This window comes from Fusarium oxysporum, chromosome V, assembly GCF_013085055.1.
Source record: "Fusarium oxysporum Fo47 chromosome V, complete sequence".
Taxonomy (NCBI): domain Eukaryota; kingdom Fungi; phylum Ascomycota; class Sordariomycetes; order Hypocreales; family Nectriaceae; genus Fusarium; species Fusarium oxysporum.
The window spans coordinates 1807885-1834488 of NC_072844.1; the positions used below are offsets into that span (position 1 = coordinate 1807885).

Consider the following 26604-nt stretch of genomic DNA (forward strand, 5'->3'; position numbering starts at 1 on the left):
TCTATATGTTTGTGTACCCATGATGGATGCCATCCCTGATGAGCCCTCAACCTGCTGCGACACCTGGAATATGCCCTGTAGTACCTTGTCATGGGAGACATAAAGGATGCAGAAATTTATCCCGTCGCCTGTCTCTATACACTGCGAATGATTGTAGAGACAGGAGCATTGATGCCTGCGCAGGAATCAAGACACAATGGGAACATGCCGAGACTGGTTATCATTGTCACATGGTGCCCCATGCTCGGTAGCTTGGGTACCTTACTTAGTGATAATGAGATCCATAGTCTGCAATCCAAGTAGGACCAGACCTGGGATGAGAGGTATTGTAGGTCATTCGTTAATTCTTTTCTTTCCCAGCACCTTGGACTTTCAGGTTTTGTCGGTACTATTACGTTAAGTATGGATTTTGTCACACCTGACATATGTGAAAGCCGGCCTTTCCCCTCACAATCTGGAGGCTATTGCCCGAAGATCGTCGTGCCTAGACTGTCGATCTCGTGAGGTTATCACCATGACTCGGTCGATAGACAGCGCTGCCTATTGGTCACTGAATTAATCATCTTTATTGCAACCATTACATCGCAACTCGCTGAAGAGAAAACGCCAATTCGATTGACACCGTGGTCCATATCAAATTTTGCAGGCTTCTCAAGGATTATACGAGGGGAATATTGGTCGCTTGGTGAAACGTGCTAGAGTGAAAGGGAGAGTTTCATAACGGAATGGGTCTTTGGCGTAGTTGTTTTAAGTCCTTTTCGACATGTTTATTGGAGAAGAGTTTCGAAACATCTGGTTCAACTGACTAGTTGACCTACGATCTTTACCGTCATTCTGTCGCGAAACAATGCCCTTGTACATGAATGAATACGTATCACATCTGGGTAGCCCTTCAGCCCATAAACTTACAATCTTCAAGGCGAATACATCGTGTCCTTACCGTGACACAATTGTACCCCAGGGGCTAGAGTGAAATAGGTGTTGCGAATGCGGGTGTATCCGTAACTCTGGATATCTAGTTCAAAGCCAACATGTTGATCTTTTGGTCGAGACTGGTTAGCAGAGTTGGCCGAGATCATCGGCGTCCTTAGATCCGGCAATGTCTCTTGACATGACTTGTGAGGTGGTCGAGTTTGCTCCAAGAGCTTGTCATGAATGCCAATGCTATTGTAGGTAGGTAAGGTATTGATAAGTTTGTCACTGCGTGGTACATGCCCTACTACTCGCCCAAGTTCAGTGTCAATACATGAGTCTTGAACCACGCCGTCTCTTCTGTCTCCTACAGGGCTTCTCTTTGGTCTTATTCTGTCTCTTCTCTCAACCCTAGCTTCGGAATTTCTCATCCCCTGTTCCCCGAACACGTTACGTTTGATGGGTTTCTTCACCCTCCACTTCCCTTAGGTTGATTCCTTTGGATGGCTGACCTTCCCCTTCCGTGCATATCCCCAGCATCCATCCATTAACTTGAACTGCCCGTCACAGTTGAGTCCTTTTCACAAGCAATTAACTATGTGTGTACACTGCTTGCCAAGTAATAGAAACAAGTACAGTCATAATATGCCGGGTGTAACTGCCACTCGCTCCCTTTCGCTCAGGGTCATCTTAAACGCCCGCTGCTAGTCTGGTCCTCGTCCGCCTCTACGCCGTTTCTGCCAGACCCCGACACGGGACGGCTTGCAGGTACCCAATGGCTTCGGGGAGCAGTCTATCCGACGTGTCTATAGTATCCATACATACATACATACATGCATACATAGGTAGTAGGTGATTTGCAAAAAAGAACGCAATACATAGCTTCTCCTATCCTAATGTAGCGCCATAAGCTTCCCTGGGTTAGACCAGACACGATGCTACTGTGGCTCACTTCCAAGGATGAGTCCTAGTCATGGATCTTAATCCGAAGCCCCTGCGTAATTCTTCGAGAAAACGAGGCCGGTAGTATCGGCATAGGCTTAACCACATGGAAACTTTGTTCGGCACTTGTCCTGTCACAGTGAGAGCCTAGAGCTCTACCATCGGAATTCTTGTGGGTGAATGACTAGCTGTCTATATTAGCAACAAAGGGACCATGTTCAGTAATACCAGCCCTAAATTCGATATCAAGTTGATGTCATGGATGTTGGGTTTACTTTATCATCATTAGCCATTACTTCCAGCTAGGTCCGTATCAACCACGACATTGATGCTTCCATAACAAAATGTGAAGCGCCACTGCGATAACATCCGGAATGGGTATAAACATACGCGGCACGCAGTCCATCTTTCAAATGGCCTGTTCTACAGTGCACCAGGTAGTATGTAACCGAGCTGTTGATCACTAGCTGCATATAAAGCCCTTCTTTCTTTTTCTATATCACGCTTTACTCTTTGGCGTCGTTGAGAAGTGTCATGGTTCATGACAATTACGTGGGGTGAATGATTTGATAACTATCACATAACCCGGGAAGCGTGGGAGTGGTGTATACAATGGCCATCCTCCAGCCAAGGACAGTAAGTGATGAGCTAAGTAGTAGCTGCTCGTAAACAGAAGTATTCCACAGCGTCTCCATCGCTGATGGGGAACCTTTGTGGTTGAACATCTACTTGTAGCGTAGTGCGAACTCATCCATTTTCAACTGCAACAACACCCCATTCATATCACCCACCCACGTTTGCACACTAGCAAACCCCACCAATTTCGCTATCAAGATCGATCTTTACTTTACTGGATTTCTGTCTTCATTCAGGTCGTCGTAGGGCTATGCTGCGTGTGTTGCAAGAATTTTTGAAGCAAAGTCAGAACAACAACAGGGAGTAGCCTTTGGTATAATGGCGATAGATGAGATAGCATCTCCGATCAGCTCTGTGCTTCCTAAGCATCAAGGCTCGCATTTAAAGTCCACCGGCAGGGAACATGGTTCCGAGTCCTGCTCGATAGATGCCAAGGTACGCCGATGCTAACGGGGCTAACACCGTTTTCATGCCCTTGGTGAGTGAGCCAACATGACACAAGACACCAAAGGGAGGGGAAATCGGCCGTTGCATCTTTGTTGGGTCCCTTTTTTTCCCCTTAGAACAAACATCTAGTACCTTTCTGACGGGGTCCTAGTCCGGGCCAGGCTATCAGAAGGAGCTCGGGTTTTGCGAATATCACCTGTTCGTGATAGTGACGTGACTGCCACTACTAGTCTTTGCTTGAACAAATGTAGATTACTCACTGTATACGACTCACAATTTCATAAGGTTAGACACTGCGTCGGAATGACTCGGGAAATCATCCAAAGGCAAGTTGAAAGTAAAAAAAAACATGACCCGAGATGCGAATCAGGATTAATGGACATTCTTTTATCGCTGCTCTATTCTGTAGTGGGTTGATTGATGTTGGGAATTTCCAACCCCATACCAAGATATTATCTCCGAAAAGTTAACGATTAACCCGAAATCATATGTAAATGGAAACCCTCGATTAAGTAGTGGAGATGTTTCCGCACGGATGTGAGAGCCAGCTGATAGGTTGCTGGTTGCAGAGGAATGCCATTCAAATTTTGGTCGTAAATTTGCAAAACAAATAGTAGTATAAATGTCAACAGATAACCTAGCGCCCCAAGAATATGCCTCTTTTTGTTCGTACGCCGTGCGCCGGTGCGGAACTGCTTCTGCTTCTGCTTTGGTTCGTCATTCGATGCTGCGTCGTCATGTCGCCCTGCTTGTTGGGCAATTGGCCATCTAGAAATCGCAGAAAAGTAATAAAGCCCGTCTCTGATCTTATCTTCTCCATACTTCCCACGGTATCTCACCAATCATCTTCAAATCATTGGGCATATCCTCTGTCAAGAGAGATGAGGGATCGCCTCATGCGTATTTCTTGACGTTGGCCTGTTGTCGTTGGCGAATCGGTCTACTCGTTCGCCTCATTTTCCTCCTCTTAACTGATAGATTTCCAATCCGTAATGGGACGTATCCACTCATAATACCACACACTTGGACTTGCTTCGGTCCTTGTTCCTATTTCTGTGTCTTTCGTCTCGATCGCCGCCCCTCGCATCTCCGTTGCCTGTTCGCGTCCGACCGCTCGATCTTTCCGAGGGGCGTGAGGCTTGTTGTCGTTGACGACGTAGGATCCTAACAACGTCGTAAAACGCCTTTTCAACGTTGATGCAATTTTTGGCCGAAGCTTCTACAAACTCACAGCCGAGCTCACGGGCGAGAGCATGACCTTCTTGCGTTGAGACCTCTCTCTCAGTGACTCGGTCGCTCTTGTTACCGACAAGCATAATGGGCACGGGCAACTGCGGGTTTGCAGCGGAGATAGGAGACCCGGGATAAGATGGCGACGAAGCGCACGATTCTTTGACTCGTTGGATCTGATGGTGAAATCGTTTGATGCGAGTGAAGGAGGATCGTGATGAGATGCTGTAAACAAGAACGAAGCCTTCGCCATCACGGATCCATTGATCCCGTAGTGCCGTATATTCCTCCTGCCCAGCGGTATCGAGTACTTCGAGCATGCAAGGTTGGCTATCGATGACAACCTGCTTTCGGTATGAATCCTCGATCGTGGGGTCGTACTGTTACAAAAATGTTAACTCAATGTCACAAATAAAGCGGAAACAAAGCTGCCATGTCTAACTTACAGTCTCAACAAAGTGCTGCAAACATAGCTGAATGGTAAGAGCTGTCTTTCCCACACCACCATCTCCCAGAACCACCAACTTGTATAGCACCATTCGGCCAGCCATGATGATGGCGACGTCGAGTAAATCGACAAACGGTAGAGTCGATAAAAGAGGAGAGAGATTGGGTCTCGCAGGAGAGAAACACGAACCAAGCGACCGACGGACCGGAGAGGGGGAGGGTGGAGAAAAGAGGGGGTGGTCGGTAATGAGGCTCACAAGATGCAGTGTCGATATATCCAAGGTGGTTGGAGGTTGTGAGGTCGAGGTCGTCTTCACGGGTAGTAAAACAGAGGCGAAGGTGAGAGACGGAGGAGGGGGTGGCTTGATGGAGCAAAGAGCTGTGACCAAGCGAAAGCGGCGGCAGTGGCAGTACCAGTAGCAGCACCAGAAAACGTAATGGAGGCAGGTAGGTACGGATGCTGTACTCTAGGTAGGTATGTGCTGACTTGTAGCGGCGGCGGTGGGCGTCAAGGCGTCAAAACGAGGGAGCTGGGAGGGCGGAGGGGGGTCGACGGCAGTGCAAGGCAAATCAATGCGTAGCGATGAATGCAAGGCTCAAAGACACGAGGCAGGGCGCGGCAAGGCAGCTACAGACGTCGACGAACAAGCGCCAGTGGCAAAAAAAGGAACGCACTGGACCGGGCTGGTAGGGACTGGTAATAATAGCAGTCTGTTTGTGAGTTTGTAGTGTCAATATCCGTCCAAAAAAAGAGTTGGGAGTGGACAAGAGGTAGATGTTTGGTCTAGGTCTAGGTCTAGGCGTAGACGTGGAGCTGCTCGGACACTGGCTGCTAAGGTAAGGTAGGCAGGCAGGTAGGTAGGTATGGAAGGTGAGTTACTGGACTGAAGGACAAATGGAGGAAGTTGGCTTGCTCTTGCACATTGGGCTTTGAATTGGGATTGGGAGAAGACAGCCTAGCCCAGCCCACCTTCCAGTCAAGCTTAGGTGGAGAACCATTTTTTTTTTCCCTCTTGCCTTTTTCCTTCTCTCTCCCTCTCCCAACCTTACCCATCCCTCTCCCAACCTTACCCAAATGCTTGAACATACTGTAGTGGTACTTTCACTCAGTGCTAGCAGGCCCTTGAAGGTGGGCGCCCTGGACTCCCAGGTTGCAATCGAGGCGGGGGCGCCAGGTTTTACCAAATACCTGGGTGAGAGGTATCCATGCGATGGAGACGCGGCAGCGGTACTCTCTTCCTAGGACCCAGAGGAGAGGCTAGAGGTCCTTGGAGGGGTTCTCTAGGTTCCCTAAGGGGGGATCAGCAACCAGACAAGCCACTTCACCGTGCAGACGGTCTGGTACCTTGCGTAGAGGATTTACATTGACCAGAGGTACTCCCTTTTAGACTGTGCACGTTTACGGATAAACCTACCTAGCGTGGATGGGGAATGCAGAAGCACACCTAAGATCAAAGATGCCTAACTAACTATCTCATTACTCCAGTCTAATCCCGTAGTTCAATTGCTACATAACCCGTCACGGACAGCAGAATAGGGGATTCGTCGCCGTGGATCAATTGACGAGAAAATCCCCTACAGACAGGCAGCTTAGCGAATACCACGAGCTACCCAAGTCCCACGAAATGGAGCTGCCCTGGCCATTCATGGGTAGGATATCGGTTCGGTGGGTGCCCCGAGAAATGGGAGAGCGAGGGTGCTGTGCTAGGCTCCTGATAGGCGAGGGATGAAGCCGGAATGGTGAAGCGGTGGACGAGGGGCATGCCCTGGTCACAAAACTCGCTGTTGAGCGTCTCCATTTCCCTCACCTTGTGGTGTTTATACCCATCACACCCAGGAGTATGCATTCTCTTGCGTGCCGTATCCTTCGATTGTTGAAAAGCTGTAGCATGAAAGCGCCTGGGACTCTGCAACAACGCGGTTTCTTGGTCATGCTTAAACTCAAGGATGTTCGGAACTCAAACCCAGATGGGTAGGTAAGGTATTGTCGATTTATCCAAGTAAGGTACCTATCAATCCGGGCCGTTTTAGGTTGTACGAAAGACTTGTCCTGCCTTCTGCCAGGTACATGATTGAGTGCCACCTTCGTCAGTGATGTGACTTCTGTTGTGGCTATTATTTGGAGTTAACAGCACATACTAATAGGTGGTTATTCATCGGCGGGCACCCGGGAGCCCGGGTCACGGCTCGGTTGTGTCGCGGCGGGCGGAGGACTCGACCGGATCTAGGCAGCTTTACCAGGTTTGGTCTTGGTCCGTTGCTCGTACTGTAGGAATGGAGTGAATTGGAAGAGTCTTCCGTGCTGCTCTGTGGTGTTGCTGGGTTGTGACAGTAGCTTAGCTGAAAGAACCAACATGAACTTGGCCTGGCTAGGACAAGAAACACGCGTTGCCTGTCTGTGCCTTTAGTGGTTTGAGTGGGGAATGAAAAGATTTGTTGTCACTGTCGTAATTCTACTGAAGTCTTTTGCAAGATCAGTGTGTCTGGTGTAGATGGTTTGGCAATGCACTTTTTCTGTTGGAACCTCCACCTGAGATTTTGTGACGAAGGATTTGATTGATCGCATATGTTGCATATAGTCGTATCTATCGGCCGTCATTTAGTGATCAATCGAGAAGTAAAGCTGGAAACAGTTTCCCGGACTGCCTTCTCTTTTCACAATGGCTTCATATTATTCCTTTCTTCCATTTCTCGTTTGTTCTGTTTCTCAAATCAGTATCCTTGTTCTTGTGTAGTCGTCTGCATGCTGCTGCAGCCCAGCCCACACACAGGCCAAGCGGTCGCAGGACGGACAAGTGGTGTGGTTGTGTTCAGAGGGACAGGGTCCTTGTCTCCCCGGGAAGTCCAGTCCCATGGAGGCATAGTCGTATTTTAAAGAGGACCAGCCTTGGAGAAAAGGTGGTGGCCTGTGCGGAAGCCGCTCCCAGCTCCCAGCTCCCAGCATCCATCAAAGCTCACGTTTCTTTCCAGGGAGCTCTTCCATGGATACAAAACTGAGAAAATTACCTACCTACTCCGTACCACCTAATTAATACCTGCTGTTCCCGACAAGCAACCTACCTTACCTAGGGAAGCTTCTGTATACCGAAAACGGTACATTTCCTTCGTTCTCAAATAGACATGCTCTCTGCCAGCCAAAATAGACATATTACAACTCCACTAATCGCCCAGCCATGCCCTGAGAGAAACAAGCATCGCCTAAGCACCAAGCTCCATGCATTTCCAGAGCCGCGCTTGTCGACCTCCCAGTGACAAGTGACCGGCATTGATCACTCATGGGTCGTCTTGGATCCAATCCTTTCCTTTCGGGTTCTTTCAAGGGACCCGGCGCTACTGTACGGAGTGCTAGGACGGGATTCCACACTCCTACAAGGCACGGCACAGTAAGTAACGTCTTTGGCTGTTGTGCGTTACGTCCCGTCTGCTCTGGGGTATCTCGACCCCTGTCACTTGCTGATCTCACTCATCGGCGAGCTTTTGATTCTCCACCAAAGTTTTGACATTGGAGGGACAGAGGAAAGAGAGGAGGTTGGATTTGGAGAGTCGAGCTGGTTGGGCACCAGACGAGTGGACCAGCCTCGGGAGGGGACAAGATGGAATCAGATTTCTTGTGCTGAAAGAATTAATGAGAGCGTTTCAGCGATTTCAGTTGTCACATAGGCTTATCAATATCAAATAAATTACAGGATCCTAAAATCTAGACCAGACTGGCCGACCGAGTCCTCAATGCGTCAAAACCAACACCAAGAACGTTACCATCGTTTCTTTGCTTTTTATTACTTCCCGCTAACGATGTCCGCGGCTTTAAGACACGGCAAAACCCATTACTTGCTTTTGTGGCTTTTGGCGATAGCATCAACATCATGTTTTCCACTGTTGGGATGGAAAACGAGCAAGCAGACAAGCAACAAATCCCTTCACTAAAAATCAAAATTTTCCCAATACTCTGCATCCTCTTGGCATCAGCTAATCAGTCCACCACGTAATCTTCCAATCTTCCGAAACACGACTGCCTGCCATTCTAGAGAAGCATGCCCATGTCAAATGCTACATGCATGGGATTGATATTTCACCCGTCTCGGTATTCCATAGAGACCCTGCTTTTTTTTGTTACCGGACTCGCATGCTTGACACAGACGAAGACAAGCTTCGGGCTACAGCCTACCTGTGCATACGATCACCAGCCACTCAATCAAATACGTGACTTGATGGATAGATCCATTCGAGTCTGGACACCCGATGCTAACACGAGGATCGAGAAACGGCGGCGCCACTTACGGTCTCTGGGAATTTAAGCGTCCGCGGGACCAGCGTTTATCTTACCTCGTCACGCCAGTCAGGGACCCTGTTCGTGTTCAGTTTTCACACAAGGGACAACTAAGGTAAGTTCACTGCTTGCATGGCATGGCAGCTGGGACATTCAGGGGCTGATGAGCCTCAGCGACCTCCAAAGACATGATGCTTGTTCCGTTGCCTCGGAACGAGTCCGTCTCCTCTCGGAAGCGATATCTGCATTCGCCTTACAGTATCAATCTCACTGCATCGTCCTGAACGGGAATGCGAGAGTATGCCACGATGACATGGTGCTCCATATCACGCTAAGGTTCGTCAGAGTTGCACAGACAATGAAGGCAGCATTTGGGTCAAAGTTTTGCCACTATTGAACTTCTCTCAACGTGGTCAACGTTCAATTGAACAATAACACGACTGGATTGGCTATATACTACTGTACTATGTAGGTGCGCCAAACACTCCATCGAGACCAACCCACCCCACACCCTAAACGTGCCAGCCGAAAGCTATCGTGAACGTCTCGATAGCTACCATAGTAGGTAGCTCACCAATTCCAGTTCAGAGGCCCTTATTACAAAGTCAATAGGGTCAGAAAAGAAAAGAAAAGAACACTGAAACTTATTTCCAGACACGTCAGATCTCATGTTTCGAGCAGGACTCTGCGGCTACTTCTTGGCTCATGGCTCTCGGCCCTTGAAGCCATCCCGGATCTCGCACACCCCAATAGTGTAGGACCGATTGACACCCCATGGTCACATTTTTCCCGATCACACGTTTGGGTAATTTCCCAGTCTCTTCTTTGGTCCGAAAACGCCATGGAAAAATTAACAAGGCTAGTTAAACAGCCTTAACTTGAGAGGGAAACTCGTATGTTGTCGGGCCGTTGTCATCTATGGGGTAACCAACGTTTCCCCAGACTTTCTATGGGCGCAGCTTGTCGTCAACCGAAAATTGGATATCATTGGCATCTGAACGACAGCCTCGGTGGATATCAGACCCAAGACCGGATGTCATTTGCCCTGTCATGTTGGCCATGTGCTTTGCCGCCGGATGCTCCTCTTCTTGTTACTCTCTGGCACATTGTAAATGAGACCGACTAACTTACGGGTGTTCGATCCGTTAAGCCCAACCAGTCACAGGCCATGTTATCTGGGTTACAGATTCATTCAATGTGCGGGGAGAACAATTTCATACCCATCTTCGCGGGCGGGTGGGATTTAGCATGCGAACGAAGGTGGTAGGATATTAGCAGGGTTGAGTCGTTCAGAGACAAACTCTACCAATGGTTGAATACAGACTTGGACTATATGCTCGTACTGTAAGAGCCGCAAAACAAGGTTTCAATAGGGCGTGTTTAGTTCAATGACAGGCTCACTTGTACGCTTTGAGTCTCCCTGCCACCTCGCTTCGATCGGAGGTGCTGTAAAAACTGCTCATTCAAATACCCAAAAGTTCAGCTCCAACACTTTCTAGATATAGATGCCGACTGGGTCACGTAGCTCTCGTTTGCTCGGGTTCCGCTAGGCCTGATAGTGAAGGCGGCTGAGAAAACGTATACAGAATTGGCTAGAGCCGAAAACACCAGCTCCATGATCATGGGGTTGTTCAAGTGTTGCCTTTATCCACTTGCGCTCATGCCGTAGCAGGTTTTGGAGATCGGCGTTTGTGTGATGTACTCGGATCGTATGGTTGTAAGCAGAGAACTAATGATCAACCTCATTCATATAAGCTGATTTAATAAATCTCATGGTATTACTGGAAACAGAAGTCTTATGGATGAAGTCCGAATTAGGAATCAATGCACGTGAGGTCATATGACTCCAAATAGCCTAGACGAAAGCTTCTATGATACTAATGATAGAACAACGATGTTATGTAACGATCCAAGTGACTCTGGGTTGAGAACAAGGCTCCGCTGATTGAGTCTCGACCAAAGGCAACTCCGAATTCATGCTACTCAGCACTTAAATGACCAATAACAGCAACACCAGCTGCTCGAAACTTTGCGACTATTTCAATGCCAACTCCTCAAGTCTCTGAGCCAAAGCCAGAAATCCTTGATCGTCTTCCGTGATCCAGATATCGACCCATTCTTTGGCCTTTTGGTACCTTTCATCCTCCTTATCCCAGGCTTCCTCTTGGGGGCGTTCGACATAGATGGTTCTCAGGCCACAGGCTCTCGCGGCCTCTAGATCGTTGAGGTGCGCTGCAACCATGGAAACTTCATGAGGCTCGAGTCCCAACTCGCGTGCAGCACCAGTGTATACGGCCGGGTTTGGCTTATAAGCCCTGAACTTCTCTCCTGAGAGGAGAACCTGAAAGCCTAGGTTTCCAAAATCGTTCAGGTCTCTGAGTAGCGAGACATTGCCATTGGACAAGGTGCTGGTTTTGTATGTTTTCCCAAGCTCATGAATACCGTCTGAGGAGTCATCCCAAGGTGTCAAGCGATGCCAGACGAGACTCAGGGATTCAATCTCAGTCGGGCTGTATAAGTCAGCTAGATCCCATGCCTTGAGAAGCTCGACTAGACTGTCGTGGTGATGCTGATCAATGGTCTTCCAAGTGTGCTTTTCCGGGTCAAAGCCTCTTGTGAACTTCCCGTATGAGTTCCTCCACTCCTGCGCGAAGCGGCCCCAGTCCTCTTCGGTGAGCTTCTGAACACGAGCTTTGACATCTTGGTTCAGGCCGGAGGAAGTCTTGCGATAAGCTCGAAGCGTAAGTTCATCGGTTACAGATGAACGCCAGTTGACGACGGTCCCAAAGACGTCAAAAGTGAGGGCTTTGACTTTACTAAGCGGCGAGACTGCTCCTGGTGACATTGTGAGCTTTTGGTGTGGGTTGTAATTTCTTTGTGTATTGTGAAGAAGTTTTGATCTTGTATTTGTGTGATTGTAGTAGTGTTGGGTGTTTACAATATCTCTTTCATAGGTACCTACCGCACCTATCTACAGTCGCCCGTTACGTCACATGATGCCTACGCCCTTCGTTGACAGCAGGCATAAGTATGATGGTGAGGGTTGCCGAGGCAATCAATGCGGGAAAATGGATATCGAAGAATCGGCGCTGACTTGCACTGCGAAAGTGAGACTATAAGGTATGATCATCGAGCATGTTGTTTGTGATCGTACAACAGAAACTTCGATGTTATCTAGGGTATGCCGAGTCGACGTCATTGAAACTAAACACCTCATTGTCACTCTTCAGTCGTCCTTCGGGCTATTATTTAACTTTTCTCTAAACTCTGGTACTTTATCCAAGATAGTACTCATTATTATGTTGTATTTTTGGGTGACAGAAATACAGTATTTTTACCGACTAAAGTCATGGTCCAGTGGTGTGGAGCGATATCACGAATTTTATGTTGCACCAATTCAGTCAACTGAGGTAGCACATTAGAAACATCTTTCCAAGAGATAGAGAATACTCTTCCAAGGCAGAAAATATCCTAGAATCGTGAAGAAAGAGGTCGAAAAGACCCTAAATATCATGATTATTGCTGGCTCGTGGAGAATTGTATGCGACGCATTGCATCACGTATACAGTATATGCACCATTCAAGACCTGTAGGTAATAGGAACAATAGAAACCAGTCACAAAGAACAAAACTCACTGAGCAGAATAGATTATGTTGAACATAGTTTGTGACCACAGCAGACGTGATTCACAACCATTCTAAGGTTTATCCCACAGTTCCGAACTGACCTCAATATGGATTGACACGCATGTTTCCCCTATAACCATCACCGTAAACCATCGGCTTCTCAATTCCATGATGGACCGCCATTGCCAAGTATTCTTACATATCAACCATCGATACCGGATTATCTGGACTACCATCAGTAAACATCAGACAAAGAACATGGATAAAACAATGAGGTCCAACCTGGCTTTTGCAATGCGATACAAACGATTATGCAGTACCACCGCATTGTTTGGCGACACCGCGTGATGCAAATCAGGTTCTACCACATTACCGCTCCGTGTAGCTGTATTCGGCTCGAATTAGCAACGGCGTGATATCTCAAGCATGGTAGCCATATTACCACGGTTTCATCAACGTAGCCGGTGAAAGGATCAACACATGTATTCCACGTGAGGTGTTACAAGATTGCAAAGAAATCACTTATAACACCATGATACAATCGGGAGACCGTGCATATGAGTATATATCTGAGTATTTGTATGAAACACACTTAGTAGCTTAGGCTTAGCTTGCGAGTTTAGCAAAATCTTGATCACTGCGTAAATTCTCGTTGTAGAAGACCCCCCGGGCTTCTCAAAGGCCTTCACACAGTAGGTAGAATGAGTGCCACATAAACCGTTGCCAGGTAATGAGCTGTTTATAGCAGTGTTTGTTATAGCAGTGATCTTCAGCCTATGCCTCGTCGACCTGCAAGCCTGGAAAGACCAGGCAGGAGGCTACCTGAGTGAGACTGCATTACTAAATGCAACAGTGATTGCACAAAGTATTCCAATGAAGTATCAACAGACGTATCCAGTAAGCCCGTGTAAGCACCTTGCAACGTGATATAACATATTTGATATAGCTCCCAGTTTACAGAGTGGGTAACAACCAACTCCTTGTCCTGCTTATCCTCAGTTGTTCAAGGCACAGAGGAAACAGGGAATTAAATGCATTTACAACCTCGTTGGCTTGCTTTACAAACTCGTAGTATTGAGGATATCTCGTGGATATGTGTCCACTCATTGCTCTATGCACTGATCAGATAGTCGCAAGTAGTTGTTGAACAGTGAGTTTTATAAGATTTGGGGAAAGTTCTTAGGAATTTTGAGCCTTCACAATATCACATCTCAAGAGTTGAGTCTGGGACATGGACAGTTCTTCCTAGGAACATGGGCTTAAGGCTCCCAGATAGCAAAGCATAGCCAGCATGTTGCATAGGTATCGTTGGAGAGTTTGATGACCGTACGACAATGATGCAGTTTTCACGAGAATGTCTGTGAGTTGTTTCCTGTAGATTCATATGGATGGGTCATGGGTTCATGAGAAGTGAACTGTGATATCCATGCATATTAGTCTACGCATGCTAAACCGGATACATAATCCATGTTGAGCATGTACATAGCAGGAGACACTATGTATCAAGTTAATTGAGCTGCTTCTTTCTTCGCCGTTCAACGCTTGATTGCATCGGTGCCCCGAGGTCCGTGGACCATGTCCATTTGCTTTTTCTCCGAGTCGTATCAGATCACGCCATGAGACAAAAAGTCAAATAAAGACCAAATTTTCACATTGTGTTATCTTTGCCGAGTTGCCTAGATCTATCTCGCCGAGATATCGATATGGCTTACCAAATGAAAATGAATTTTCACATGAACGAACTTCCTTGCAAGAAACCACATCTTGCATACGTAGTATATAATGTTACCGGCTGACAAACAAGTATTACAGCATCACGGAACGTACCCTTGAAGTACCCCATCCGTCTTTGGCTGCGTTTGGACCAACATATTCTGGAGGAGGTGGTGATCATTACTTCCTAAGCGCTCTTTGATTTGATTGAACATGTACATAGTAAGTCTATCCTCGTCGTATATGATGGGAATTCTTCTTCCTGAAGGTTTCGTAAGAAACAACTCCTGTCAATTTGCGTCAAGTCGATGGTAAAGCAGAACGCTGAAATGAAACCCAACAGCCTTGAACATACACCTCTCATTGAAGGGAATTTGGCCTGCCTAGCCTGCATAGGCTCACCGGTAAGTAGCCGAATACATGCTCCGTATAACAACGTACGTACATAGAATCGGAGTCTACGGAGCATGTATGTTGGCCCACGTTTCTAGCTGAACTCTCCATCACCCGGCAATGAAGCCGCATGTTTCATGTGGTAACGCGGCGCCGTCTTAGCGTGTGAGGCATGGGGGATTTGCAGGAACGAACCATCCTATCGGCGCCATGAACCCTTGGGCTTTAACTTGGTTAAGCCCAAGGTGTAATACGGCAAGTAAGTAAGCTAGGAAGAAGGATGTTATCTTGAATGCCGTTTCCTCCAAAGAGAACGCCACATTATCGATGGCAACTTGAACATGAGAAGAGCTGCATAGTAAGAGAAAAAATGATAAGGCCGATGACGGAGAGCACTTAACGTGTCTCATAGACTCTGAGCTGCTTTGTTCATCAAGGTCGAAACGGGCCGCGCCTCAACTATTGAACCAGTAGCGGATGGGGCAAAGTTTAATGAGGTAGTTTGTACATAGAAGCAACACGCTGAACCAGCGTCTGGGTTCAACAAGTACAATTTTCATGAGTAGGTACTTCCATGCATGTTCGTAGGCCATTGATAACGCCATGAGGTAGTGCGTTTTATGCGGCGTTCTAGTCAGCACTGAAAGAGGACGAGATCATCATAGGAATGGCTTGTGCTTGTGCTCGCGTTTCTGTCTCTGGCCCTGAATCGATGGGCGGCCTGTATTTGCAAGACAGATGGTGGCCGAAAGAGAGTCGGGAAGAACGGAGCAGCTGTTCGGTAGTTCACTGGCACAAGGCTGATCTTTGCTCTCACGGGAATGGCATGTTTCTCATCATGGAGACTCTATCTTGTGAAAAAAGGCCTTGATGCCTAACTGATTGATTGTACTCTGCAGAACGACACGACATTGGGGAATATGTACAATAAATCGTACAGTCATGTTGTTGACCTCAATCAAAGCAAACAGTCATGCTGAGAGAATGGATGGGCTGGCCTTCGTTTCCGATTGTTGACCATGAACGGGTCAGATAGTGGTAATAAAAAAGCTTGCTTTTCAGAAGGCAAACAAACACCTTAATCAAAAGTGAATCCATTCAAAGTGGAGCAGAAGCCGGGGCCCTGAGCAGTGGTCATCTGGGGTGCAGCTCGGTAGTACATAGGTGGATTGTTTTACAATTGAATGTTGCTACCTACCTTATGCTGTGCATGCATCAGATTGATCAGACGCTTGCCAGGGTGTAATAGTAGATAGATGCAATGATTTCCAAGATGTGATGTCCTTGATACATACGGAGTAGAAAGAACTCATCAATGAGAGAAAGAGCAAAGCTAGCTCGGCGATCGAAGTTGTTCAGGTTTCGTCTTGATTGAGGACGGGCAGCCCCCACTTTCACGAGCAGCCCTTGGGCGTTGAGCAGGGGCATGATTTTCGTCTTGACATGTCGGTAATTCTGTCTATACATGAGATAGTTAGACGTAGATATGAGCCCTTGTACTCGCCCCGACCAATATAACTCGAATTGTCGAACTGTCAAACATGTTTGCATTTGCACATTCAGCTAGTTTAGAAAGAGGCGGCCGTAGATTAGCCACTTCGACAAGTCACGCCTGTCCGGATACACAGCATCATTACCGAGCCCATGGCCTTGTTTGCCAGTTTAACCCTAGAAGGAGTGGTTCGTGCATTGTTCGTCCCGTAGGCTAGGAATCTTCGAGTACCATGTGTTGGACCAGGCGTTGGCCTCGATTAGAGCTATATTGTTAGCCTCGGAGTAAATTGCGTTTACAGCGTTGTCTCTGTGCAAGCATAGATAAGAACGATAAATCATTGCTTGCTCACGCCGTTAGTTTGTATCGCGTATATCGCTTACGCCATAGCTCAGAAGCCGTTGCAAAGCTGTTGCTTGCTTCCAGACTTGCCGTTGCAAAGGAGGGGAGTAGGGAACTTCCATGCTGTTGAAGATCAACGGCTCCAGTGTGGACGTCTTGGGCTTGAAAAGGTCTGAGTGTGATGGCCAGGGATCGGATACGATGCAACTCCGATCATACAGTAACTGCTTACATCGTAAGTACTCCGTAGGATCACCAGCATTCATCATCGATGAGAAGAGAGAAGAGATTGGACATCCAGCAAGGCCAACACAAAAAGCGTGGAACTCCTATTCGATCATTGGATGTCCCTGGAAATATGCAGGGCCGATATTGCGGCGCCACAGGGGGCCCCCTAGGTCGTGCATTAGCTTTCCCGGGGAGGACTCTTTAGCTCATCATAAAGGGGGTCCGGCGTTGGTCGTGTCTTGATCATTTAGCGGGGTTCTGCGAAATGTGTTAATGAGAAGTTATCATTAGGCGAGAGCAGATGAAATTTCCTCTTTGCGGTTGCTGTTTGAGGCTTGAGCTGACTTACTGTGTGAAACTTCAGGCGGCATGAGGTACCTTATAATAGCCCGGCAAGGTACCTTGGTAGATTGACACGGATCACCTTCCTTCCGTTTGCCGGTGTTGAAGTTCAATACCGAATATTACGTAGTACCGTTCCTGCTAGATTACGTGCCAGTAAACCCAGGCATCCAAGGTAGGTAGTGTTCAAATAAGAGCAGAGGCACAGCACTTGGAAGAGAATGTGAATTCCGATATTAGTAGGTACCTTGGTCGTACCAACTTTTCCATAATGGAACTGAAATGATATGATGGAAGGCCTCAGTCATCAAATCCCTCAACGGCCGGCCCCTCCTTCAGGAAATAAACGTTGTTTCAACGTTAACCCTCAGCTGCATCTCCTCAACTTCAAGCACACTCTTCAACAAATCACTTGTCTTCACCTTCTCGTTGTGCTTCCCGGGTCCCATTCCGCCGGCCAGGCCAGGATGTTAAGGTGCCAGTGGAATTGCAGTCAACTGCAGGCTGCAAACCCTGCCCTGCCTAATCACTTTCACAGTCGACTACGACGTGCCTGACCAGGATGAATTCTCTTGGGACAACTAAGCTTCATTAGGCCAGGCGACCTGGTAGGGACGGGTCGAATCGAGAGAGGCGTTGATGGGTGTCCACCAGTCTACGGCACGGAATGGTCTAAAGTCAGTTATGAACAAGACCAGGCTATTCCATTTATGTTTGTTTAAGCTGACAAGAAAAACCACTACCAGACCTGTTGGTCAAAATTGCTTTGGTTGTTACGAGGGAATTTCATTTGAGTTATGAGATACTTGAGGTCGACATCCAAGATTCGATCGCTCACTTGTTGTTAGTCTCTGAAGTAAACGCCTCCTTTTCGGCCTCACACCTCTTCCGAATCCCTCCCTCATGAAAGCTTCCGCGTTGACACTGTCACCCTCCACCTTCCTCGTCAACCGATTGACTCGGATTGAGTAAGCCTCGTTGACCCTTAATCAAAGACAACCAAGTCCGATTTCTCGGGCTCTGTCTGGAAACCCCACCTCCCGTCGACTACCAAGTGGACCATTCCTTTTTTTGCTCAGACTTTGCAGGGCCCCCATGCTTTCGCACCAGCCCGATGTTGGCCAGTCTTGGTGAAAGACATGTTCCTTGTTCCCTCACTCGCCGCTGTCACCTGCAAGGCTCTGCTCTCTTGCCGTAAGCCATTGGCCTGGTTGAAGTGAACGCCTCAGAAGTGGATACCCAACAAGGATATGGTCTTCTGCGCCCGTGTGGGCTTTAATCACACATTTGGCCCTGGGGATAACCCGCGTCACTACTACCACCTCCTACCTTTGGGCTCTCAAGATTCTCGATCATCCATTGAGCATTTCTTATCTTTCCTTCCTCGCCGTCATACTCGTGTCCTTGTCTTTTGGTTTATTTTAGCCTCTGCTTGTAACTGCTCCGGGTCTTCTAACTGCTGGTGCTGGTACTAGCTTATGATATTCTTACTTTCATTCTTTGCACCAGCTCAACCTACGTACGCTACTCACATTTCTACGGCCTATCGTCAGTCACTGATTGTGCTCGATGCCATGGCATTGCGTTCATCTCTATGCTTCTGAGTGGGCAACGCGGCTGATTCGAAGCGCCAGTTGCTTGCTTATGTTGTAAGTCAAGACATGTTTTGAGATTGTGGTACTCGGTACCAGTTTCAAATTCTTCCCGCTGTCGCATGTATTGCTTCTCTGATTTTCCGAAATCTATATGTTCATTCAAGTGTCTCGAGTATGTGAAGAATTACCCTAGCTAATATGTACATGCACAGTGATGGTGAAAATCACGTTACGTGATAGACAACATTGAGATTATTTCTGTCAATCTTTGAGCGCATTTCCTTCCTGTCACAGACGCTCCTTATTCCATTTCGAGAGCAAACATTTTCGACTGTGCACCGGTTTGCACGGGTGCATCCACAAGTCGCCTTCTACAACAGTCTTTGAAAGGGGACTTCAAAGCACCAATCCGTCTTGTTGTGTAAATCACAGGAGTCTTTGAGCGTCGCTAGCTGCAAGGCTACAGCTTTTACTTCATTATGGGTGTCTGGGAAACGGATGACGAGTATCTCAGTGGCCCGGCTGCTACTTCGCTGCCAACACCTCTAGATACTCCCTATCGAACTCCATCGAGAGCTTCAAAGAGGTCCCGGCGCTCGGTCACACCGCCTGGAAAGGATTCTTCTACAGCTCAATTACCAAACGAGACGGGTTCTAAGAGATCCTCACGAAATATCCCAACCGATGAAACCATCAGTATTCTCGATCCTCGGCGTTTCACGCCAACACTACACGCCAACCTCGTCTCCGAGATCTTATCTCTCCGCCGAGACCAGGAGGAGAAGACGAGGCAGATTGAAACGCTTGAAGCATCTCTTCATGCGGCAAAGGAGGAAAAAGAGTCAGTGAAGCAAAATCTCACTGAAACGAGTAAGGAGAGCAGGTCGCTCAAACGACAACTCTCCCTTCTCGAGGGTGGATCGTCCTCTGCATTAGGAGAACTTGCTCGGGAGAGAGATGAGGCTGTCGACTCTGTCGCTGATGCGAGAAAGCGACTCGAAACTGCCCAAAAGAAGATCCGGGTTCAGGAGGAGGACTCACAGCGTGTTCACGAACTATGGGCACAAGAGAAGGATAGCTGGGAGGAAGAGAGGCGGAAGTTTGAGAGGCGAATTCATGTTGCAGAAAGCCGCTTGAAGACTGTGCTTGATGAAGTCGCCGCATATCAACAAGCCCAAATCAACAATGCTCACGGTGGAGCTAACCATGGAACAGGCAACGGCCATGATAGTGAAGTGGAGGAAAGCGGCCGGGAGAACGATGCTGCTAGTGTGAGGACCATGAGTATGACCAACAGCATTCGCTTTTCCATGACAAGTGGCACTGGGATAATGAGGCTGAATGGAAACTCTCTCGCTGATGAGCTCAACTTCGATGACGAGGATGAACAAAGCGACTTTGACGGCCGGGAAAGCGCCATGTCAAACTACGCAACATCATTCCACACTCGCAATCTCAGCCGCGACAGTCCCGTGAAACGGTTCCATGCTCGAAATCAGAGTTTGGAGAGTATCAAGAGAACTGGAAGTGTCACTCGGGGCAGACTTTTCATGAATCAGTCAGTGCCCGAAGCCCTGGAAGATGAAGAAAACGAGGGGAAAACTGTCTCTGCACCAGTTCCTGTGCCAAAGGTTTCGTACACTGACACAGGAATCCAATACTCCCCGCCACCTTCACCTAAGCTCCCTCCTGCGAAGCCTGCAACACCCGAGCCCCGTGCTCCTGTCAAGTTACCCGAAGTCGAGTGTTCGCCACGTGGTGACGGTGAGATTGAAGCAAACCAACGTCGGAAGCGTGTTCACCCCCCTCTCAACATCGAGCCAGCAGTAACTCGACGACTCATGGTCTCAAGCTCTGTTCAGACAACGGAAGAGCCATTGCTGCCTCCGACTCCTAAGACACCCAAATCACCTACTCGGCCACCGCCACCGCCGCCAGTACAGCCTCCTGTGATCGAAAAACCCTTGATGGTCACATCTTCCACCCAGACCGAAGGCCCACCCACTCGCCCACCACCCGCTATTCCACTTGCTCTACCATCACCACCCCCTCTTGCAATTCCTAGTATTAGCGTCCACCCTCCTACCAGTCGGCCTACCACACCTAAGGAGCCGAGATTGCCAGTACTTTTCAAAGATTTCAGTTGTCAAGTTGCCTTGCCTTCTTCATCCTCTACAACCGAGGCAGCGGTACAGACGGAAGGCATACAGACTGACAAGCGAATGGCACTTCTCCCGCCCCATCTTCAGCCTTCTGCCATATCCTCCCGACCTACCTCACCAAACCCAACATCTGGGGTGGACACAACAAAAAGCTTCACACCTGTCCCTGGCAATGTCCCACCACGGAACCCGCGTCGACTCAATAGGCAGAGTTTTAGCGATCAGCCTTCCTCGCCAATTTCTCTCCCCGAGGATGACACCCTTCATGATGCTTATCCTGGCAACAACGATGATGGCCCTCTCTCTAACCAGAAGGCCCCAGTGCGGCGGCCACATCGTTTTAGTAGCCTCTTCGCTGGCTTTGATGGAGGTAGCTCTGATGAAGCAGACGATTTTGGTGATGTAGACTTAAGTGATTTGGAGTACCGAACTGCATTGTCTGCACCGCGTCCCAAGTCTATTTCAAGTCGTCCTGGTAAACGCAGCTCAACTGGCACGACTGAAACCAACGGCACAATCCCCACGTCCCCTGAACAGATTACTATGCGACAGGGTCCTCGCGTTACCACAGAAATCCATCACGCTTTTACCACCAAGCCTGGAAGAGGCTTCGAGAAGGGCCCTGCTGCCATGCCATCCAACCGGGCTAGCGTTATGCGAAAAGCCGCGATGATCCAGAATGGTATTGCCAGTCATCAAGGTCAAGGACGGGCGAGGAGTCCAAGTTTACCTGATAAAAACCCTCCTCCATTCCCGATCCCCACAAGAGCCAGCTCTAGAAACATGCCTCCAAGTGCAAGCGCTCCAAGCGATGGTCAGAGAAGCCCAACTCGAGGTGATTTCTTCCAGCGTCGTGGATCAGGTCGCGTCTACCGGGCAGGAAGCGTACGAAAGGTCAGGTCTGCCGCTGCATTACCGCGTAATCACAGACATCGTAAGCAAGGCAGTCGATCTTCACCTCCGCTGTCTCCTTCTACTGAGGCCCCTGAGAGCCCAGGCTTGCCTCCGTTGCCCAAGAACGACATCACGACTCCCCGCACTCGGGCTCGTCATAGTGGTCAATTTAGGCATCAGCATAAGCTTTCTACCAACACTGATAACACATTCAACACATACAACTCATTCAACACATACAATACTGGCAATACTGGCAATACGCTCAATACTTCCAGTACTGATCCGCCCTCCAATCCGAGCAGCCCTCAGAATACGAGTGTAGTCGATGCCATCGCACAGACCATGGTTGGCGAGTGGATGTTCAAATATGTCCGCAGAAGAAAGTCTTTCGGCGTTGCGGAGAGCAACGGCAAGGACGATACCGGCAACGATCGCCACAAACGATGGGTTTGGCTTGCACCCTACGAGAGGGCTATCCTCTGGAGTAGCAAGCAGCCATCCTCTGGCAGCGCCTTGATGGGTAAGGCTGGCCGAAAACGTAAGTTGCTCACATTGATTCTACGACTGATACTGACTAGCGAACACAGTGACTATACAATCTGTTCTCGATGTTAAGGATGATAATGCTCCACCGAAGGGAGTCGCAACAGTGTTCAACCGATCAATTCTTATTTTGACACCACAGAGAGCTCTCAAGTTCACGGCAGATTCTGCTGACCGGCACTATATCTGGTTGACCGCTTTGTCATTCCTTGCACATTCATCGCAGGCAATCCCCGAAAACATCTCTGCACCACCGCCAATACAGCAAACGCCACTGCCAGACTTTGAGGCTCCTCGGCCCAAACTGAAACGGGGTGGAATTAGAGACTCCATCCGTCTTGCTAAAGGCCGAACAGTTGGTCCTCGTGCTGGACCACCTAGTGTTCCAAGTATCCCAAGTATACCTAGCGCGCCCTCTTCACAACTCGGAGACGTCACTAGTTTTCCCGTCACGGAATCTGTAGGAGGATTCTCAAGTACACACTCTCGAGAAGACTCGAGAGATGCTGCAGAGCCCCCATTTATACCACGTTTCCATGATAGGAATCAAGGAAACCAGGTAAACGTTCATGGACGTAAGAGAAGCAATACAGGCGGCCATGTACCGCCGCCGCTCTCTTTCCGGGGGTTCTCTGGACCCATTGGGGGTGTTGGTCATCACCAGTCCACCAATAGTACTGCTGGAAATAGCACTGGGACTGCAGGTTCTTCGGATATCTATCAGTCCCAGGCTTCGAGCAACGGAACTTGGGCAATGAGCCAAGCAGGCTCACAGCGAACTTCTGAAGCTTCTTCACGACCAAGTAACTTCTTTGATGCCATTGGCACTGTGCGAATGGAGGCCTTTATCAGCCCGCTGGCATTTTCTCAGTTCAACGACTATCCTGATGAACAGGACGAATTCCGTCACTCACTTCGCAGACGGAGTAAAGAACAACGAAGACGGCAAAGCCGAAGTCGACATCGAGATAGTTATAATTCTCGCAGCACCCGTGCAACACACGATGACTATTACCATGGAAGCAGAACTGCCGGAGAGGAGGACTATTTCCGTGATGATCCCTTCAAGGGATTCTAGCATCCATTTGATTCAGCACAGTAGCCACGACGGCAATTATCACTTTCATTATCTTTCGCTTTCTTGGTCATGTTCATTGGTTATGGCAGAGCTTTACGCAGCATTATACCCTTTTCTATATAAATATTTGGGATCGGTTAAGAACTTGGCCCTCGCGGGCTAATTAACAATCATTGTGTGTGGAGTTTTGGTACTATCTTTCTGATAAATACTTTTGTATACACTGAAAACCTGGGAAGGGGTAGGGGCTGTGGGATCGGGAGGTTGATGCAAGTGAAGTAGATGGCATGTCTCAGCAGATAACAGATTCAAAAAAGACATGCAAATCAGTCCAATCCGGTTCAAAGAAACCAGGTTGGTCTTAAAAAGTAGATAGATAAAGGTAAAACTGGCCTAGCCCATCTTAACATTGTCGCCTCCAACTGATATGTGACTTTCGTTTCGGATCTTTGGCTGCCACGTTGGTGGAATCAAACACGACTGAAGTCTTCGTCATAATAATTGTCTTACGGTTTGGAGACGGGTTGATGGACAAAATCATGGATACTTGAAGAATGCCCCACTAACGAAATTTCCCACTCACTTACCCCGCGATCCATTGGTGTAGCTCTTCAAGCTTCATTATTTTCTCTTTACCTACCTATTACCTGGATACATAGAAGTCAAACAAGGACAGGCTCGCCTTTTCTCCCGCTAGACCGCGGGACATATCAAGAGCCGATACCTACATACTACCTGAAACTTGCTTTCTGACTAAACTCCGAGCCAGGCTGAAGCCAGTCGCAGCAGTCATGGACAGTCCCATGGCAACGGAAACCCTTGAGCAGATTCAGACACGGCATCGTCGTGAGCTCAAGGACCTGCAAGGCCGCATAACGGGAAAGAAGAAGAATGCCACAAAGAAGACGCGCAAAGGCGTAAATGACGAATGTGCAGAGATGGAACGTCAGCTGCGTGAAAAGCAAGCCGCCGAGATTGCCTCTTTGAACAACAGCGATGATAACAACAGCGACGAAGGCGACAATACCGCCGCCGAAGCTCAAAACCAGCTCCAGAAAGACATTCTAGTGAAAGAGACCGAGAAGCTCTCTGTCTCAGAACCGGAACAACAGCAACAGCAACAGCAGCAGCAGCAGCAGCAGCCGGGAAAGAAGCGCAATCGTCAGAAAGAGCGGCTTGCTCGACGTGCTGCTGAGCAGGAGGCTGAAGCGCAGCGTGCAGAAGAGGAAGCATCCAGTATGACCAATCACCGAGCCAAGGAGAGCGAATATATGAAGTCGACGTTTGAGAAGCATGGGCTTGTGGAGAAAGATATTGCGCCCGATGGACATTGTCTATTTTCAGCGGTGGCGGATCAGCTCGGCCAGAATGACATTCCTCTCGGAGACAGTGACACCAAGGACCCAGCATACAAGACGGTGCGACGAGTGGCTTCAGAGTATATGTTGGAGCATGGAGACGACTTTGCGCCGTTCCTCGAGGAAGACCTCCAAGACTACGCTCGCAAGATGCGAGATACTGCTGAATGGGGCGGCCAGCTTGAGCTCATGGCGCTCGCACGACAGTATAAAGCGGAGATCCGAGTGGTACAAGATGGGCGCCTTGAGCGTATTGGGGAGAAAGAGGGAGCCGAGTCGGGCAAAACATTATGGTTGGCATACTACAGGCACGGCTACGGCTTGGGAGAGCACTACAACTCTCTCCGAAAGGCACCATCATGAGAAGGATAAGGAGATCACTTTTGTTCTTGTGCGTACATCGGCGAAAGATCATATGGTGGTTGTTTGGTATCGAGACGTAAAAAAAGGAGATTCGGTGGCCAAACTACTCAGCTTGGTTATCGACTCCAGACTGAGAGGAAGTCAAGCACTGCGCCATCTGGGCTGGTGCCGGCCTTGTGCGTTCGAGTTGGTTTGAGAAGACTCAGCCGATGTAGGGCGTCGGCCCAAGGTTTTGAGCAAGGGTCTTCATGGACGGTACCGTCGTCGTTGTATGCAATTTCTTCGCCAGGAGCTGCTAGGAGGGCTTCATAGAGCTCTGGGGAGACTCCCCATGGGGGACCATTGGCGGACATGGGTTTTGTCGAAGGGAATTCGAGACAGACGAGGCGACCATCATGAGAAAGCAGCTCGGTCATGCGCTTGGCCCATTTTGGTCTTGCTTCGCGAGGCAGAGCGCATAGAAACTGTACAGTTAGTTGGCTTGCTGAAAAGTAGAGGCGCCCAGGATATGTATCAACCCTGGGCTTGAAGAAGTGGAATCACCGTATAATCGTAGACCAGGTCAAACTTGCCATCAGCGCCAGCACCTTTGGCCCAATCTTGTCCGAAGAAGTCACCAGTAACCCAGTGAATCTTTCCTTTATCCAAACCATCGACAGGTTTGTATAGACCTTCTAACTCGGCTTGCTTTTGGTTCTTGATAGCCTCCTCCTTTGCAGCAGCACTGAAGTCGAGGCCCCAGACATCATAACCCCACGAGCTCAATAGCAGAACATCATGACCACGCCCGCAACCGGGGACTAGAGCCTTCTTCTTTTCAATAGCGCCTGTTGAATCTCGGAGGGGATGGCCGCGATGATCATGGTGTTGGGAGGGCGGCACGAGATCAGGCCTTTGAGCGAGGAGGTCGTGAAGGGCAATGGAGGCGGTTCCGCGGTCCCATGGTGTTAAAGCCTCTCTCCAGCAACTATCCCACTTCTCGCCCTGCTCTGCGAAAGGAACAGTCGAGATGCGGTCTTCCAGAGGATTTTCGGTAGCCATTGGCGCTTATGAGGTTACGAAAGCGAGACTATGTGGCGGTGACGGAAGGTGAAGAATAAATTTGCTCGATTTGGGGATACAACTCGAGCCCTTAGATAGCGCGCGTTATGAGGTGAGGGGGAGGGTCCTGTCGGCTCGGGATGGATCGATATAAGTTCGGGATGGAATATGATGGTGGGGTAGACAATGACGAAAGAGGGACCTTTGTGGAGAGCTATGAAAGCTGTTGAGGTTAGCAACCGATATCAGTAATTACAGAAGTGTGTCTTTGTTTGAGGTAAGTAATGTAGTTGAGATTCTGAGGTTGGAGATGAAAAGGCAGAATCAAATCATTTTTCATTTGGTCGCGTGCGTTACTCAAGTTTCGGAAGGAGAAGGAGTGAGAGACACTTTGTACGGACATCCGGAGTAGGCACTCTTCTAGCGTGTGCGCTAGGTAAATGTGGAAGGCACCTAAATACCTAACTTTACGCTCTAAGCAGTTGCTGTTTCTGATGAATGATTAGGTAAGGTAGGTAGATATGGTGCCCTTCATGTAAGATGTTGACG

The 26604-nt window shown here is 48.6% G+C and overlaps 7 protein-coding genes across 7 annotated transcripts; 4 read left to right on the forward strand and 3 right to left on the reverse strand.

The window, feature by feature from the left end:
- Positions 1-3493: 3493 nt before the first annotated feature.
- Positions 3494-3896, forward strand: FOBCDRAFT_34986 (uncharacterized protein). The gene has a single exon (XM_059612151.1). The coding sequence runs from the start codon at positions 3591-3593 to the stop codon at positions 3846-3848; it is 258 nt and encodes an 85-aa protein (XP_059467206.1). The 5' UTR covers positions 3494-3590; the 3' UTR covers positions 3849-3896.
- On the reverse strand, positions 3897-4951 carry FOBCDRAFT_34989 (ras family-domain-containing protein). Its single transcript, XM_031183952.3, has 2 exons — positions 4614-4951; positions 3897-4547 (listed from the first exon to the last, which is right to left on the reverse strand). The coding sequence occupies exons 1-2, from the start codon at positions 4716-4718 to the stop codon at positions 3945-3947; spliced, it is 708 nt and encodes a 235-aa protein (XP_031039594.1). The 5' UTR covers positions 4719-4951; the 3' UTR covers positions 3897-3944.
- A 3902-nt stretch (positions 4952-8853) lies between these two features.
- FOBCDRAFT_201595 (uncharacterized protein) lies at positions 8854-9639 on the forward strand (the record flags this gene model as incomplete). The annotated part of the gene is made up of 4 exons (XM_059609007.1): positions 8854-8996; positions 9026-9217; positions 9354-9442; positions 9536-9639. 4 exons carry the CDS (start codon positions 8854-8856, stop codon positions 9637-9639), a joined length of 528 nt encoding a protein of 175 aa, XP_059467207.1.
- A 1024-nt stretch (positions 9640-10663) lies between these two features.
- FOBCDRAFT_161186 (HAD-like domain-containing protein) lies at positions 10664-12033 on the reverse strand. The gene has a single exon (XM_054704596.2). The coding sequence runs from the start codon at positions 11724-11726 to the stop codon at positions 10917-10919; it is 810 nt and encodes a 269-aa protein (XP_054560571.1). The 5' UTR covers positions 11727-12033; the 3' UTR covers positions 10664-10916.
- A 7059-nt stretch (positions 12034-19092) lies between these two features.
- FOBCDRAFT_293134 (uncharacterized protein) lies at positions 19093-23373 on the forward strand (the record flags this gene model as incomplete). Its single annotated transcript, XM_031183964.3, has 2 exons — positions 19093-22210; positions 22260-23373. The coding sequence occupies 2 exons, from the start codon at positions 19093-19095 to the stop codon at positions 23291-23293; spliced, it is 4152 nt and encodes a 1383-aa protein (XP_031039606.3). The 3' UTR covers positions 23294-23373.
- Positions 23374-23928: 555 nt separating this feature from the next.
- On the forward strand, positions 23929-25271 carry FOBCDRAFT_35010 (uncharacterized protein). The gene has a single exon (XM_031183966.3). It carries the CDS (start codon positions 24085-24087, stop codon positions 25012-25014), a length of 930 nt encoding a protein of 309 aa, XP_031039608.2. The 5' UTR covers positions 23929-24084; the 3' UTR covers positions 25015-25271.
- FOBCDRAFT_35013 (S-adenosyl-L-methionine-dependent methyltransferase) lies at positions 25073-26159 on the reverse strand. The gene is made up of 2 exons (XM_031183965.3): positions 25558-26159; positions 25073-25478 (listed from the first exon to the last, which is right to left on the reverse strand). Exons 1-2 carry the CDS (start codon positions 26053-26055, stop codon positions 25131-25133), a joined length of 846 nt encoding a protein of 281 aa, XP_031039607.2. The 5' UTR covers positions 26056-26159; the 3' UTR covers positions 25073-25130.
- Between the last annotated feature and the right edge of the window lie 445 nt (positions 26160-26604).